This window comes from Puma concolor, chromosome B2 (genome assembly GCF_028749965.1).
Source record: "Puma concolor isolate L17-30 chromosome B2, mPumCon1.1.hap2, whole genome shotgun sequence".
In the NCBI taxonomy this organism is placed as follows: domain Eukaryota; kingdom Metazoa; phylum Chordata; class Mammalia; order Carnivora; family Felidae; genus Puma; species Puma concolor.
The window spans coordinates 108,609,211-108,627,807 of NC_141671.1; the positions used below are offsets into that span (position 1 = coordinate 108,609,211).

The window sequence follows — 18,597 nt, forward strand, 5'->3', positions numbered from 1 at the left end:
TACTATACTGTACTAGTGTTCATTTGGATAAGGATTATTCACAGAGCATAGTGCACCTATTACGAAACTCTTAAATAAATATATCAGAAAACAAAACCAGGCACTTTACTTAATCTCAAGGAGCTAAGGATACTACCATATTGCAGAGTGTAATACAGTAAAAATTTCACTTTGGAGGCAAAATTTCCAAATTCTACTTCTAGGCAACTGAACACAAGGTGCCTTCTACAAGGCTAGTTTTCTGACATGCTCCAGCTTAAGATCTTTCATGCCTGGAGAAGACCCTTAAAACAAGTCTTTCCCCTAAGGCTTACATAAGGAAGATATCAGACTAACCTCTTGTGCCTTTCTTCCTTTCTCTTGGGATGCTTCCCTTTGAAGCAGCCAGGAGCAATGCCAAGAGCACAAACTGAGGTCAGACAGGAATTAGAACTGGAGCTGAGACCTTAGGCATATCTCTTTAAATCTTGGCTATATCATATATAAAAAGATGCTCTGTCTTACCTTGTAAGCTTACTATTGAGATTTAGAAATAGTAAATATAATCAGAAGCACCGTTTCTGTGCCACGTAATATCTTCCTCATCAGCATCATCACTGATACCTCTGCACTTATTAGGGGCTCCATTTCTCACTTTAGCCTAATTGTGGAGAAATAGTAAATCCCTTTTCCTCCTTCCTACATACTAATAAAAAGAATTTTCAGGGGTGCCTGGATGGCTCAGTCGATTAGTGTCCAACTCGGGGGTCAGGTCATGATCTCATGGTTTGTGAGTTTGAGCCCTGCACTGGGCTCTGTGCTGACAGCTCAGAGCCTGGAGCCTGCTTCGGATTCTGTCTCTCTCTCTCTCTCTCTCTCAAATAAATAAACATTTAAAAAATTAAGAATTTTCAAAATACTTATAAACTCTAAGATAAAAAAAATAAGGAATACACAAACACAATTAAAACTGCTATTTTTAGGTTTTTGTTTATAATAATCCAAGACCATGTATAGCTCAAATTCCTTTAACTATCACCTTACTACCTGATTTAACTTTTAAAAAAATATGTCTGAGAATTCTGCTTCCAGCATGACAGTATGAGGAGCCCCTCAGACCCACTCCTCAGTGAAAATTATAAAAGAGCACATTTAAAGTTTCTGGAAATGGCCCTAAGAGCACACAGCAAATGAATAAACATATTCAAGAAAATCTACTGAAAGAACAGCAAAGTCTATAATATTTGAACCAAAACCCACTCCATCTTTATGTTCTCACAGCTCTCAGCGAGATGGAAATTTCACTTCTGACTGGGACAGCCAGTAACACACTGGGCTCTCTGTCCCTAGCTCCCCAGCGGAGAGCTATCTTCCCAAGAGGGGCTGATATCAGCATTTCTCTTCCTGCCCTCTGCTACCTGCACCTGAGGCTAAGTTCCAGACCAGTACAGCCAAAAGGTGGAGACTCCCTTTCTGCCCAGGCTCCTTCATGGACTGAGGCTTTACCTTGGGTACAGCATTATGGAGAGTACTGGGGACCTGACTGCTCTTGCCTTGGCTTCTGTGGCAGGGGTTCCACACTGGGAAAGGCAAGCCAAGATCTAGAGCTATTGCCCACTCTCCTTCCACCGAGTGTTTACCTTCTGGAGTCACTCAGAAATTTGACATTGTTCCCACCAGCACTGACCTGGCTCAAAGATTTTGCCTGGAGAGAAGCCAGCCACAGAATAGAGAGCTCTAAATGTCTCTCTAAAGGAACTGAATTCATGTGCAGCCGACTGTGAAGTTCAGGCCTAAGGGCACTCTCAAAAACAGTGAAGGTTGTGGCAAAAGGGAGTTGGGAGGAAACTTAGATTCATTGAAGGTACAGGCTAAACTACTGGCTGGCGAGGTTCTTCGAGAGAAAAAGACAAAGAAATACCTGGGAAAAGCACTCCTGTAAACAGAAAAGAATCTCAAACATTAACCTAAGGAGCTCTTCTTCCAAAGGAACCAGAATACATTGGTCTGTGAAGCAATTTATACCACAGGGCATCACTGAAAGCAACAGAGCAATCAGCTGGCAGTTAATGTGTGGTCAAGGAAAGAGTCACAAAAGATCACATATTACATTTATATGAGATGTCTAGAACAGGCGAATCTATAAAGATGGGAAGTAGATTAGTGATTGAGACGGATGGGGAGGAAACAGGGTTTAAGGGAGTGACAACTAAAGGTAAGGGGGTTTATGAGGTGATAAAAAGGTTCCAGAATTGACTGTGGTCTTGGTTCCATGTATGTGAGCATACTAAAAATTACTGAATTGTACACTTTAAATGGGTGAATCGCAGACTATGTGAATTCTATCTCAGTAAAGCTGTTATTTAAAAATTGGCACAATATAAAGAAAAAACAACCTGCTAGGTTCCTCTTCGCAAGCTCTTGATCTGCTTTCAGGCTTACAAGCAAGAACTACCAAAACAACTTAAATGTGTCGAGAACACACCCAGGTTTCTCAGAACTACTTTTCTCTCTCTTTTTTTCTTTTAAATCTCAGTCTTCCCAGTCAATTCCCACTTTGGGAGCAATGAGCCCCAGGCCCCCCGCCCCCCTCCCTTCCAAGGACCCCGACCACACTTCCTAGTGGCACCAAGTGGAGGATGCTGCCAGGCCAAGGAAGAACTGCCTGGGGAACATGCTAACAGTGCAGATTTCAAGATTCACCCCAGAGATACTGAGTCATTGGGTTCCCAGTGGGGCCCAGAAATCTAAATAATGTGAATGTTCATACAGCTTTGGTGACCACTCATAGCACACAACAAGCTCGAGAACATTCCTTCTTGATTCAAGTGAGTGGACTCTCTTCCTGCCTCAGAGCTCCCCACCTTAGACACAAAGAATTTTTCAGAAGTTACAGGCACCTCTTTTATGTTTTTCACATTTTAATTAACAACTATAATGTGCATGTAACAGGCCTGCATGTACATGAAAGACTGTTCTCTTTAGAAGTACAAACATTGGCAAGAAAGCTTATTTTTTTAAAAACTACTTTTCCTTTGATAAAAGACACTGTTTGGTTGCTAGGTTTTTCAAAAATTAGTATTAATTTCTGATCAGAATATTTTTAGCTTTTCATGCATTATAAAAGCAATTTCACAAAGGTAAAATGTTTTAAAAATTTAAAAAAAAACTAGGAAGGAAGAACTTCATGTCAGGTCACATCACAAAACTAGGATAACATAAAAACAGGAGGTAAACATCACATAATAATAAAGTGAAAATATTAAACCAATTTATCTATTTAGGTTAAAGGAAAGTTAAATTCTGCTTATAAGACATTCTAAAGGTTTATGATCCATTTTCCCACTGTTTCTACTGAGAAAACCTGCTGGATGAAGGCTTTAAGACAGACTTGCTAAATATTGGAATAAAATCTTTGGAGGCTGTGAAAACATGTTCTCTTGAAGTGATATAAATAGGACAGGCTGTTACAGTTTTGAGATTGGTGGTTCCAACCATGGCTTTAAAAGTGAACAGTCTTAATGACCTTAAAGAATTATTGTATCTTTTATGTTACAATGTTCATTGATAGCTGTCAACTCAGAAGGTCAATTTAAATGGGAAAACTCTTTCAGTGAAGAAACAATTTCAGTATGTTAGGAAAAACAAGTATATCTAACAAACTTTTTTATTCTGTATGTCCTCTGCTGAAAGCTTGTAATAGTTATACAAAATGATAACAGCTCACTGGAAACAGGATTATTTATGCAGGTGAAATGTGCTTTTAAGGAATAAATAGGAGGGAAGGCAATGCCCAATGAACTAATTCACATTCCGACTGAAGTCACATTTATGGAAATGATGGGGAATGTTCTATTACAAAATATCTTCTTATACTGTACACTGACAGAAGAAAAACTTCTGGTTTTTGAAACCAGTTTATGAAACCAGTTTAGCTATACTGGTTTCTTAAATGTAGACAAAAGCATTATTTCTAAAGGATCAATGAATAAACAAGTTACATGCCTGTTAACATCACCTTGATGGGTGAACAAAATAGTAGACAAATCTATTTTTACAGCACTAAACTCAGTTTCAAAATCAGGATACTTTTACATAAAGTACTACCTTTCTATATTCAACAACAAATATAATTAAGAGAAGACTGATTTCTCCCCAACATTAGAATCAATAAATCTGCCACTGCCCTAAACCAGCTATGTATTTATTTGACTTCTGGTACATAGTGGTAAGCCACAGCTGTATTTTAAATATAGCACTTTCAACTCTGTAACAATGCCTTATTTTTATCTCCTATAAATGGGACAAAAAAATGAATATGGCAAGGGATTTCATTTTTCTCTTTTGTCATAAAATTTAAACTGTAAGAATAACCTGCTTACACCCAAGGCAATGCAATACTCCAAAAGTCAGCCAAATGGAATTTGAACAAATTTGGTCATCTCAATAGTTTGCAGGGACATAAAGAAGTAGTGAAACAGGACATTCTACTAATACTACATTCGTTTTGTCTACTAAACCCTCTAAAATGGAAGAACTTCCTGGCACTGTGGATGAACAAAGAATATGCAAATTATAATAGCAGTGAAATTTTACAATAAATTTAATATTGTACTGATAGCTTAATGTATAACTCGGGGCACCTGGTGGCTCAGTCAGTTAAGGAACCAACTCTTGATTTCAGCTCAGGTCATGATCCCCTAGTTTGTGGGATCAAGCTCCACACCTGCTTGGGAGTCTCTCTCTCTGCCTCTACCTTGCTTGCACCCTCTCTTTCTAAATAAATAAATAAACTCTAAAAAAAAATTTTTTAAAGTAATTGTATTAATTCATGTTTAAAAAAATGGCTGGAAAGCTCTACTATCACTCACTATAATGTATTTTGTGTTACTTTGCAAATAACATTTTATTTCTAAAATACCTCATTATAAGGTATTTTTTTGTGTTATGCAAAGGAATTTGAAGAAATTAAAAACAGCTATAGCATATAGGAAGGACATCATAATCTCTACAGAAGTAAGGCTGGCCATTCCTTATGTAAGCAGGTGGGGAAAAGACTAGGCAGTTAAGGGGAAATTGTTTTTTTAATGTTTATTTATTTTTGAAAGGGGGGTGGGGAGAGGGAGGGAGAGAGAGAGAGAGAGAGACAGACAGACAGACAGACAGACAGACATAGGGTGAGAAAGGGAGAGGCAGAGAGAAAGAGACAAAATCCAAAGCAGGGTCCAGGCTCTGAGCTGTCAGCACAGAGCCTGATGCGGGGCTCAAAGTCAGGAACGAACTGCAAGATTGTGACCTGAGAGGAGGTTGGAGGCTTAACTGACTGACCCAGCCAGGTGCCCCAAGACTAGGCAGTTTTAAATACCTAGTAATTAAAGGGAACTGCTCTATTATGTGTATCAACTTGATAATAAGCCCATTAACTATAGTACAAAGCAACAAAAATTCTTCTTCAACTCAAAGTGTTCTCTTTAAGATTCTCTCTGTGGGATGCCTGGGTGGCTCAGTTAAGCTTCCAACCTTGGCTTAATTCATGGTCTCATGGTTCATGAGTTGGAGCCCCACATCCGGCTCTGTGCTGACAGCTTGGAGCCTGGAGCCTGCTTCAGATTCTGTGTTTCCCTCTCTCTGCCCCTCTCTCACTTGTGTTCTCTTGCTCTCAAAAATAAATAAAAGAAAATATTTAAAAAATAATAAAAAAAGATTCTCTCTGTGATTTCCAATGCTAGGGAAATAACTAGTATCAATTTTTTAGAATAAGCAATATTTTTAGATGTTCACAGAGAACACATCTTTTATATTCATCAGAAACCACCAAATAAAAAAACTAGCTTTTTTAACTGTAAGGGGCCAAAAACTCAAAAGTTTTCATAAGAAACACAAAGCAAAAAATTTTGTCATCATTTTAAGCATATTTGTCATCCTCTATAATTTTCTATTTAAATATCTTGATAAATATAGCTGCCCTGGACAGTTATCAACATTTGCTATCTGTCTCTGTTAGCAAACCATATACAAGATCTATAGATCTAGATGGCCACAATGACTAACTCATTGCTTCAAAAAACAAGACAACAGAATTAATGAGTATATTGTCTGGCCCCAAATATTTGGAAATAAATGCATCTCAATAATTTGATTTTCATTCATTAATTAGTTTGAAAAAATAAAGAAATGTTTACTCAAGCATGTTAAGATCAAAGAATAGAATGGCATATAATTACATATTCTTCTACATATTCATTTATATATGGTCATGATATTTAGTATATGTGCTGCCGAAGCGAGCACTGGTCATGATATTTAAATGTGACTAAAAGACTTGGTTGATATGTAAAAATAAATTGTATTAAGATGCCACCACAAATAAGTAAAAGGCATATTTCAATTAATATAAATACATCCTGATAATCTGTAATGTGAGAGATAGTATGTGATGAATTAATAAAAGTCTTAGCCACCAAAATTTCAGTGTCAAAGGACCATCTTCACTGTCCTTAATTTGGACGGAGATAACTTTTATTTGACTGATTTCTTAGAAAATGTTACCAATTGAAATATAAATTCCTTTTATTATGGCCTATAATAAATCAAATAATAATGGCTGAAGGAACCTAACCATTTTGTGATTTGAATGGTTTGTAGAACAACTGAAGTTATGTCTACAGGAATAGTGAACCAATCCAGCAGGCCCACACACTTGTTGAACTGGCCTACTGTGTGATTAAAATGATAAATCACTTAACATGCGCAAAAGACAAAGTATACCATCTATAATTCTGACACTTAAACCATTTATCTTTTTATTCTTTACTTCCATTTTTAAAAAAAATTTTTTTTAACGTTTATTTATTTTTGAGACAGAGAGAGACAGAGCACGAACGGGGGAGGGTCAGAGAGAGAGGGAGACACAGAATCCGAAACAGGCCCCAGGCTCTGAGCTGTCAGCACAGAGCCCGACGCGGGGCTCGAACTCACAGACCGTGAGATCATGACCTGAGCCGAAGTTGGACACTTAACCGACTGAGCCACCCAGGCGCCCCTTTACTTCCATTTTTAAGAAGTAAAACAATTAGGAGGTACAAAAAAAATAAAATTATTCAGCAAAATTATGTCCAACGGCTTTCCATCACACACAGAATAAAATACAAAGAACATCTAGCCCCAGACTACTTTTCACCATCACCTTTCACCACTCTTCCTCACAATCACGACACTACTCCAGACTACCAGCCTTTTTGCTGGTCATGGAGTACAAAAGACACCTTCAGGCACTGGTGGCTCTCTTTGCCTCAAATGCTCTTCCCTTGGATGTCTTCATCCAGAACTCTGTTCAAATATTACTTCCTCAGGAAAAACTTCATGACCACTGTATCTAATGCAGCACTGTCTATTCATTGTTCTCTACCCTACTTTTTTAACGGTACAAATCATTCCTTGACATTATATTTCCATTTTGTCCATCTCACCCCACTAGAATAACCAGGACTTGCTTTGTTCACTGATGAATCCCCAGTGCCAAGAACAGTGCCTGACACAGATGTAGGTGCTCAGTAAGTATCTGGCAAATCAATAAAAAAAAAATGAAAATCCATTTAATCCACAAATTTTGGATTGTGTATTATGAATCAGACACTCTAACCTCTAGATCTGCAAATGAGCTACGACAGTCTCCCAGGAAACTAAGCAGGAGGTAAAAACACAAATATGTAAACAACATGTTATACTTTGATAATATAGAAGGAATAATACAAGAAGGAAGAGAAGTGTTGGCCAGTCACAATAGACTGGAAACAGTCCGTGATCTTTAATAAGTAGATCACTGATGATCGGATCACACATTAACCAATGTGTTCTCAGTAGTAGACTACACCCAATTAAAAGCAGGAAAGGTAAGGAATAAAGAATAATCTTCAAAATATTTTGAATGACTGATTTACCAAAGAGCATTTTCATTCTAAAAAAGTAAAAGATTAATATTAAAGAATTTGTAACTTCACTTCAAGTGCTATTAATCTTTTCATATAAATACATATATGCTTTAATATTTTTAGATTATATAGCCACTAAGAGTAAATCAGCATACAGCTAAATTAAAATATGCACAAAACATTCCTTACCTGAATTTCTAAAATCATCCTTTCAATCTCATCTTGTTGGCTGTCTATTATCTAAAACACAGAAAATATTATCAGTGTGAATTAAAAATTTTTCCACTGCTTTTGAAAAGTACCAATATTTAGAAAACAAAGGAAAACACAGGAAATAATGAATTTATTTTTTTAAATCAGGGTATGATTTTTTTTTTTTTACAAAATTATTCATACCAAGTATCCTTTAAATAGACATATTATTTGGATCACACATACATAAATCTGCAAAAGTTTTCCTCTACTTCTTGATAAAACTCTATGTAATTTATAAAAATAACTTTGAGACAGATGTCGAACAATTTAGGAAGGAAAAGAAACCCTTTTGTTTTGCTAAAAGGCAATATAATTTCTTCTTAGTTTGGCTTTAACAAAAATTTGAATTATTTAAATTTACTTAAATTGTCATTTTCAGAGAGACTGGCTGGCTCAGTCAGTAGAGTATGTGACTCTTGATCTCGGGGTTGTGAGGTCAAGTCCAACATTGGGTGTGGAGCCTACTTAAAAAAACGTGGGGAGCCTGGGTGGCTCAGTCATTGACTGTCCAACTCTTGATTTTGACTCAGGATCATGATCTCATGGTTGTGAGATTGAGCCCTGCATCGGGCTCTGCACTGGGCATTGAGCCTCAAGATTCTCTCTTTCCTCCTCTCCCTCTGCCCCTCCCCTGCTCTCACTCTTGCTCTCAAAAAAAACAAAAAACAAAAAACACATTAAATAGGGGCACCTGGGTGGCTCAGTCGATTAGGCATCTTACTCTTTATCTTGGCTACAGGTCATGATCTTACAGTTTGTGAATTCAAGCCCTGCATTGGGCTCCACACTGACAGCATGGAGCCTGCTTAGGATTCGGTCTCTCCCTTGCTCTCTGCACCCCGTCCCCCCACCCCACTCATGCACAAATTAAACATTTTAAAAAGTATAAATAAGAGTCATTTTCTTTCCAAATAAAAACATCCAAACTAAGTTATTAAGTATTAACAAAAATATAAAGTAGCTATAACTTATATGTCCATACACACATAACCAACATAACACAGATTTCATATTTATTATCAAAGACATCAACTGACCTTACTAGCATTCTCATTTTGTTCTCTCAGGGTATCATTTTCATTTTGAAGCTGTTTTGTATCTAACATGGGAAGGCGAATTCCATCTTCAAGGCATCTTTCTACTTTTTGCTGCAAGCTGTATGTTTTAGAAAGACAATTAAATAAAGAAAACCCACTCTATGTGCTGATTTTGGTAGATGACTTCAACATAAAAGATATTCCCTTCTTAGGGCCTATAATATTTTTTAACTGAGTGATAATGAAGACCTACAGACTCCATATGAATAAGAATGAGCACCTACATCTCATAGAAGTAAAAAATACAATGGACGCTGGTCATCTTTTTAGAAATGACAGATTTGAGACCAGAATCCAAAGCTGCTTAGTGTGTGACATCCTTAGGCCCTAATGAAGTTCCTTATGACCCTAATCTGAGCTCTGCAGTCCAAATCCTGTTCTTTCTTTCTCCTGCAAAAGCAGAATTCCTTGATTAAGATGATTTTGTTTGGGAGCCTAATTATATGGATACATGTCTTTTACCTTCATTCTGAGCTCAGCCAAAGTTTGTTTGTAAGGATAGTTGTTGCCAAAACCAGTAGAATTATTACATTTCTCCTTCATTAATAACAGCAGCAATGTATTATTCCTCTGCTATTCATGGCAGAGACTTGAATTACAGAGAGAAAACAACAAAAGGAAGCCCCTCGGGTATATTAAGAGTAAAAGATTGAAAGGGAAAAAAAACATGTTAATCTTGAGAAAAGAAAGAATAAGTCATGTTCTGGTTAAAAGGAATGACACCATTAACAATAATGACCAAAATCAAAACAGAAAGACACCTCGGAATAGTTCCACACTAGCTTACAATCAGACTTAAGAGTTGCAGAGCACTAAAAGAAACACACTTCTTACAGTTTGGGTTTTGGTATTTTCATTATTTTTTTTATTTTTTTAATATGAAATTTATTGTCAAATTGGTTTCCATACAACACCCAGTGTTCATCCCAACAGGTGCACTCCTCAATGTCCATCATCCACCCTCCTCTCCCTCCCACCCCCGTCAACCCTCAGTTTATTCTCAGTTTTTAAGAGTCTCTTATGGTTTGGCTCCCTTTTTTTCCCCTTCCTCTCCCCCAAGGTTTTCTGTTAAGTTTCTCAGGATCCACATAAGAGTGAAAACATATGGTATCTGTCTTTCCCTGTATGACTTATCTCACTTAGCATAACACTCTCCAGTTCCATCCACGTGACTACAAAAGGCCATATTTCATTCTTTCTCATTGCCAAGTAGTATTCCATTGTGTATATAAACCACAATATCTTATCTCTTCATTTTAGCCACTGACTGGCATAAGGTGGTATCTCAGTGTGGTTTTGATTTGTATTTCCCTGATGAGGAGTGACGTTGAGCATCTTTTCATGTGCCTGTTGGCCATCTGGATGTCTTCTTTAGAGAAGTGTCTATTCATGTCTTCTGCCCATTTCTTCACTGCATTATTTGTTTTTCGGGTGTGGGGTTTGGTGAGTTCTTTATAGATTTTGGATACTAGCCCTTATTTTTCTTCTTTCAAGTATTGTGGCTTTCCTGTGCTTTCTCTCTCTTCTAAAAATAAAGAAGTGAAAGAAGTGCCATACCTACATTCTGGGCAAAGAACTGACAGTCCTACCTGGCACAAAAGCGCTTCCAATATGTTAATAAATAATGGCACCAGACAAATTTTCATGTATTATGAATGCAGTGCACTGCTTTGTAATATATTGTTACTTGTCATAAAACTATTTGCTTTTTCAGTCTAAAAGTGACAAGTGTATTATTTCTATTTCAATGAGCTTTCTCCCTCCAAATCAGTGTCAATACACTGCTTCTATGTAGTTACAACATTCTAAGAAAAATAAATTACAGTAAAAACTATTAAGGTCTTTAAAAAAAGGAACCAGCTATGAGAAGGGAACAACATACTGTGTCATGAAAAAGTACCAAATAAGTCTTTTTTCATGTACACATTCTTGTTTTGTTTATATTATGAAGCATGCCCACTTAGGAAAGTAATAAATCTCTTGAATAGCAAAGGTATCAACTTTATTACTAGGGATCCCACCCACATATCTTACTTACATTTTCACTTCTAATGAAAAATTTTTATCTGATGTTTAAATACCAAGAGTTCTCATATATTAATAAAGTGGGAAACTTAGAGACATTACATAGGCACAGATAAATGTAATGATATAATTCATAGTCACATACACATCTGAAGTTCTTCTGGAAACAAGAACTTTAGTTTATCATATAGCTGAGGAAACTGAAATAACACCCTTACCTCCAAGTTCAAGTGACACCATAGCTATATAAGTACTGAAGAATTACAGAAGACCTTATTTGGTCTTTTATATCTACTTGAAATTAAAAGAAAATTTCTGGGATGCTAACATCTCTGAAAGTATCAAGGTAAAAAAATGGAACACGGATTCTGAAATGCACTGTACTAAGTCTAATGAAAAAGACTAGGCTCAATTTTGAGAAAATCTAAATATCTGATTTTTAGATATTTGAGAAAATCTAAATAAAAGGGAAGGTATATCATATTAAATATATAAAAGCACACAATGGAACAAAACTAATTATATTCAAGTGTTCCTAATTCTATTCATAAAATGGCACAGTTTGAGTTTGTGATCAAAATGCCCTATAAAATCTCTTCTCATTTTCTCTAAGAAAGAAAAAGAACATATGGTTGAAATAGTGGAGGTCAGGAAGCTGTTCTGAGAATAAAGAATAGACTATAAGATGTGGAGTTATAGGAAGGGAAATTAAAGAGCAAGAAAGCAAAAACCAAGGGAAAAATAAATGTAAAGCTAAAAGTATATGAATTTTAGGGGGCACCTGGGTGGCTCAGTCGGTTAAGTGATGGACTCTTGATTTCAGCTCAGGTCATGATCTCATGATTTGTGAGAACAAGCCCCGCGTGGACTCTGTACCGACGGCAGGGAGCCTGCCTGGGATTCGCTCTCACTCTCTCTCTGCCTCTCCTCCACTCACTCTCTCACTCAAAATAAATAAATAAACATTAAAAAAAATTGTATGAATTTTTTGAAGCAGAGATTAGAAACACTGAAGACCATAATGTCTCAGAATCAGATGTTTTCTGCACTGAAATCTAAGAAAAAGAGTAGACCAGGCATATTTAAGGCTTTGAAAGTAGTAAAGCAATATTAACATGGAATTATCAGATGGATTTTGATTAGAGTTACATGCAATTGGTAAAAGCATGAGGAGTATATTTCTTAAATTTAGTTTTTGTTGCTTTGTTGTCTTATTCTTCCGTATAGTTTTGGCTATTTATATTTGATCATCTATTAAGGTTTAAGTTTTATAAAACAGAGTGCATGTAGTTGCATATATAACATAGTTCTCTAGGTTTTTTAGCAATCTAGTATTAATTTTCCAAATTAAATATATTAGCTAAATATACTAATAAATGATATTCCCTGTCATTCTAACTATATTAATTTAAAAGAGAAGAGTACCATCAGGCAAGATACATGAGTAAACTTGGAAGATACATGACAAAATAGCCATACCTGTTGTTCTACAGTAAGGGAAAATGGGAGTCAATTATTTCACTTTGATGTATCTCATTAAGGAGTGCAGTCTGAGTATTTGCTTCTCTTTGTTTACTTACTTTTTGGCAAAGCCATCAGATTGTGTTAATACTTTCAGTTTCTAATTGTTTTTTTGTTTTTGTTTTTGTTTTGTTTTTGTTTTGGCAGCGGGGGGGGGGGGGTGTTACATTTTCACCATTCTCATCTAAAACTTTTGGCAAGATGTCAGTATGTTGCATTAAAATGTGAAATCATAGCCAAGACAACCTGCTTCAATGACATAATACTTACAGTTCTTAAGAGTTCACCTTTCAATTTGACAATAAATTTCATATTAAAAAAAATTAAAAAAAAAAAATAAAAGTCCCCTACTATGGAAACCAATTTGACAAGAAATTTCATATTAAAAAATAAAAACAAAAATAAATAAATAAAAGTCCCCTACTATGGAAACCGATTTGACAATAAATTTCATATTAAAAAAAAAATAAAAAGAGTTCCCCTTTAAGATAACAATATAGTAATAATTACAAATTAATGTATCTTAAGTGAAATGCTTTATGAAAAATATGAGTAACAAAAATAAAAAATTGCTAAAGGTTTGTTTACCTCTGAACTGTAGTTACCAACTCCTTTTCTTTCTTTTTCTGGCATATTAGTTGTGCCTCTTTTTCTTGACACTGTTTTTTGATCTCTTCAAGCTTTTTTTCTGCATCCAGCAGAGTCTCTTGCAAATTCTTATTTTTTTCTTCTAGAATCTGAAGCTAAGGAGAAAATTCTTAAAGTTTATAACACATAGAATATTAAATGTGTTTCTGCTAGAAACTGTGTGTTCTAAATTATTAACAAGCTTGTGATTAAAATCACAGTATATTTTATCTAGAGCACTTAATAATACTTTATTTCTTCCTTTGTGTGTAACAGGAGCTAGGAGAACGAGATTACGGAGAAGAAAAGAATGGGGTCAGAAATTTCTAGAGGACAGAGAGAAAGGTAAATGATCTCAATTTGGGGATACTTTAAAAATTTTATTTTTAATTATGCTAAAATATGCAGAACACAAAATTTACAATCTCAACCATGCTTAAATGTACAATAAATAGTATTATTACATTCACATTGTTGTACAACTAATCACCAGAACTCTTTTCATCTTGCAAAACAAACTATATTCATTAACAACTCCCCTTCCAGCTTTGCCCTCAGTCTCCAGCGACCACATTTTGACTTTCTGTCTTTATGAATTTGACTACTTTAGGTACCTCATACCATATTTATTTTTTTATGTCTGGCTGATTTCACTTAGCCCAATGGCCTTAGGTTTATCCATGTTTCAGAATTTCATTCTTTTTTATAGGTGAATTATATGGATTTGCGACATTTTATCCATCAGCGATTGGGTTGCTTCCATCTTCTGGCTGTTGCAAATAATGTTATTATGAACATATGTATGTACAAACATCTGTTTGAGACTCTGCTTTCAATTCCTTTGGGTATATCCAGAAGAGGAATTGATGGTTATTGTTTAAAGAGGCATATCATATGGTTTTCCACAGTGGCTACACTATTTTACATTCCCATCAACAGTGCACAAGGATTCTAATTTCCTCACATTGTCACCAACACGTGTTACTTTCTTTTTTCTTTTCTTTTTTTTTTTTTTATTAGCCAACCTAATGGTGTAAGGTGGTATGAACATGTGTTTTTACATCTATATTCCTCTCTGTTCCTGCTCATGCCAACTCCTGTGGTACTTCTTTAGTTCCTTCCTGACATTATCCTCTCTCAGTCTTATAGACAAAGAATCCCTTGTAGGCCTAGAGTCTGTAAAATAATCACCCTCCATGGATTAAACCAACGATTCTCAACTGAGAGTGATTTCTCCCCCAAGGTGATATTTGGAAATTTTTGTAGACATTTTTGGTTTTGGGGAGGCAGGAGGGAAGGAGCGGTGCTACTGGCATCTAGCAGGTAGAGGCCAGAAATGCTCTTAAGCATCCTTTAATGCACAGGACAAAATCCTAGAACAAAAATTATCTACCCTTTAATGTCAATAGCACTGAGGTTGAGAATTTCATCATTAGAAAAACTGAAAAAGACTGAAGAGTAAGTTTCACAGATTTATAAATAAGGTTTTGGGAAGAAAGGCTTCACCAGAGTTGGTAGAAACACTCTGGATAAGGTACTTGTAAAAAAGAAAAATGGTCAGAAGAGGTAAGAGGAGTGAATGGAGACCACAGACTAAGGTGTACGAATTTATGGAAAGGTTAAGATGAATGAAGAGAACAAATACCTGGAAAGACAGTCAAAAAACGTCTTGTTGAGCCTTGGCTGAGCCAGAGATTATTGGGTAAAGCCAGAGAACATATGGTGCATGCATGTATGTGTGGGATGGGGCTGAGACTGGTTCAGAAACTACCTTTTAGAGTAAAATGTTAAGTAAAAGAGTTAACATACAGGTTTTTCAGGCAAATAACCATATATTAATTAACAACAAGAAAGATACACTCATGCTTAAAGTTTCTAATGAAAGTTAATTCTAAAGACAGCAATTAAACACATCAATTTAATATAATTAGCCAAATGTAGAACCAAAATTTTAAATTCTAAAAATTATGAAATTTCTAAAGAGTCAACCTAATAAAGTGGTTATCTTTTCAAGTCATTTAAAAGTGAGCATTTTATTTCATGTTACCTGAAGACTCTGACTCTGTACATCATCTAGAGTTGGAAGATCAGCCAGATACTTTTCCAAGGTCTCAATTCTTCTCTGCTTTTCTTTATTTTGTTCGGATTCCTTCTGACATTTCTTTTTCAGGCTACTGATATATCTATCCCTGGTTTTAAGCTAAAGAAAAAAGATTATGGATCTTCAGAGGCTTTGTGCCATTAAAAAAAATAACAACAGAAGCAACAGTTCCAGGTTATAGTTTAGACTACCACCAACTCAGGTAAGATTCACCTTATTTCATCAATTCTAAGATTCACATTTTTAGAAACTGTCATATCACTGAAGTCAAGAAATTTTTTGAAATTTTTGTTTGCTTTTGCAACTGATGGCATCCTATGAACTGCAGTTAGCCAGGTAGCAGGGATGACATAGCTTTTATTGCCTGCACATGTACAAACTTGGTCAGAGCTATTCATCTCTGTCATTTCAACACTGTGTATATGTTGCAACTATGGGCTGAGTTTGAATGATATTTAAAATACCTTAAAATATTACATTATAATTTGGCGTGGAAAAAAAAGTTACGATCTGGAAAGACAAAGAAATAGAGCCATAGGGTTTAATTTAAGAATTTTAAATTTGAATTTTAAAATCAATGAAGCAAATATTCGTCTCTGGAGGGATGACTTCAATTTCTTATTTCTAACAAAGCTATATCCAAACATTTCATGTGAAATAAGAAAGGAAGATACCCGGGGCTCCTGGGTGTCTCAGTCAGGTTAGCGACTTTGGCTCAGGTCAGTGTGGAGCCTACTTGGGATTTCCTCTCTCTCCCTCTCTCTCTCTGCCCCTACCCCACCTTGCATGCATGATCTATCAAAATAAGTAAACTTAAAAAAAAAAAAAAAAAAGGAAGGAAGGAAGATACCTAAAAGTAATTAAAGCTGTTTTGTTACTGACTTGCAAAGAAATTGTTTATCACGTACTCAAGAAATGCAATCAAAACCAGAAGAACGTACAAAAATCACCAGATACTTGGAAAGAGATATGGGCACTAGTGAGACCAGTCCATACCTCAAGCCAAGACTACTGTTAAGGTATTTATTAGGTCATAATTGAATTTGCAACATATTTTTTTTTTCTCAAAGTTACATATGATAAAGGTTTGCCATACCACTGATGTCATTTTAGGATTGACAGAACATGTTAATTGAACACCTATTATAGAACACTATATGGTACATGATTCCAGTATATCTTAATTTGTGAAGGGTGAACCTCAGATTTTTATGTACTAATTTTTTCACCTTTCCACCTGAAATATAGGATCTTTAAATTTCATAGCACAAATTCAAAGTTCTTTCATATTTCAGATCAATTACAAATAACATGTGTACACAGTTACCTAAAAAGTAAACTCCAGACTCTTATTCACCTTAAATTACTAGTCTTCCAAAAACTTACAGGTTTTTACATCCTTTTCCCATATTCACCAGGGAAATAAGTGTCAATAATTAGTAGTATAATAGTTCACTTTCCCAAATTTTATTAAAGCTAACACTTGTGCACAATCTGGTTTCTTTCATGTCTCATCTAATTTCTTTTAAGTCCACTGTGTAACAACTTTTATTAAAACAAGTTCAATTGGAAAAACAAATCACCTCTCCTTTCATCTATTCATTCCATCAACAACTTTAAGATATATTTATTAACTTGGGTAAAGAGCAACATTGATAAAATAGTTAAGTTCTAATATTTACTGGGGCTTTCTCTGGATTAAAGGCAAGTGTGATGCTGTGATAATTTGTGATCTTTCAGAACTCACAGGTTGTTGTGACCGGTAATCATCTGAAAGACCACATAATGCCATTCCCTTTTTTCTCCCCTTTTCTCTTTTTTTTATTGGAGGATAATTATCATGCAGTGTTATTTTAGTTTCAGGTGTACAATAATTCAACAAATATATACATTCCTCAGTGCTCATCAAAGTAAGTGTATTCTTCACCCCCTTTATCTGTTTTACCCTCCAGCCACCCAACACACACTCGGCCTCTCTGGTACCACCAGTTTGTATTCTGTATTTAAGAGTCGGATGTTGGTTTCTCTCTTTTTCTCTTTGTTCATTTGTTTTGTTTCTTAAATTCCGTGTATGAGTGAAATCATATGGTATTTGTCTTTCTCTGACTGAGTTATTTCGCTTAGCATGATCTTCCCTACATCCATCCGTGTTGTTGCAAACAGCAAGAACTCATTCTTTTTCACGGCTGAGTATTATTTGGTTGTGTATATATGCCACATCTTCTTTACCCATTCATTTAACAGTAAACACTTGGGTTGCTTTCATATCTTGGCTATTGTTAAGTAATGCTGCAATAAACACAGGAGTACATGTATCTTTTTAAATTAGTGTTTTTGTTTTCTTTGGGTAAATACCCAGTACTGGGATTACTGGATCATATGATAATTCTATTTTTAATTTTTAAGGAACCTTCATACTGTTTTCCAGAGGCTACACAAATGTGCAGAGCACAAGCGTTCTTTTTCCTCTTCATCAACACTTGTTATTTCTTACATTTTTGATTTCAGCTATTCTGACAGGTGTAAGGTGGTATCTCGTGGTATTGAATTTCTCTTACAAATGATATATCCAATAAGGAAGTTAATATTCAAAATATATAAAGAACTTATACAACTCAACACCAAAAAACCAAATAATATGATTAAAAAATAAGCAGAGGATGTGAACAGAAATTTTTCCAAAAAAGACATAAATTATTCCTTTTTTGAATATGAGGTCCAGAGATCTTTAGTGACTTAAGTACAAGTCACTGAGACACAGGTGGGATTCAAATATAAACCTCTGACTGAAAAGCCAATGTTCTTTCAGTTCTTTCATACTCCGCATAACCAAATTCCCCCAAATTCTCTAGCAACCATTTCTGCCTGTATTCCCCATCAACAAAGCCTATTCTTGCCTTAGCAAATGACCCTGTAAGTTACAGAAATAAAAATAACCAGCCTATTTTTATTAATGTCGCCCCAATTTATATTAATTTTTTAAGTGTCTTAAATGTGACACAACGATGTCCTCAAAGAGAAGCCAATGGAATAGGTTAGTCATGCTATCTTCTCCTGTGCA

At 35.5% G+C, this 18,597-nt stretch overlaps 1 protein-coding gene across 8 annotated transcripts in view; it reads right to left on the minus strand.

The window, feature by feature from the left end:
* CEP85L (centrosomal protein 85L) overlaps positions 1–18,597 on the minus strand; it is a 227,477-nt gene that overhangs the window by 20,522 nt on the left and 188,358 nt on the right. For all 8 annotated transcript variants that reach the window (XR_015251502.1, XM_086707691.1, XM_086707688.1 and 5 more), the window contains 4 exons: positions 15,483–15,635; positions 13,397–13,551; positions 9,203–9,320; positions 8,100–8,150 (listed from right to left, as the gene is read on the minus strand). Coding sequence is in view for 7 of the 8 variants with exons in the window: in XM_086707691.1 (XP_086563817.1) it covers positions 8,100–8,150; positions 9,203–9,320; positions 13,397–13,551; positions 15,483–15,635 (477 nt within the window). In the remaining variant the exon portion in view is untranslated. The remainder of the gene's footprint in view (positions 1–8,099; positions 8,151–9,202; positions 9,321–13,396; positions 13,552–15,482; positions 15,636–18,597) is intronic.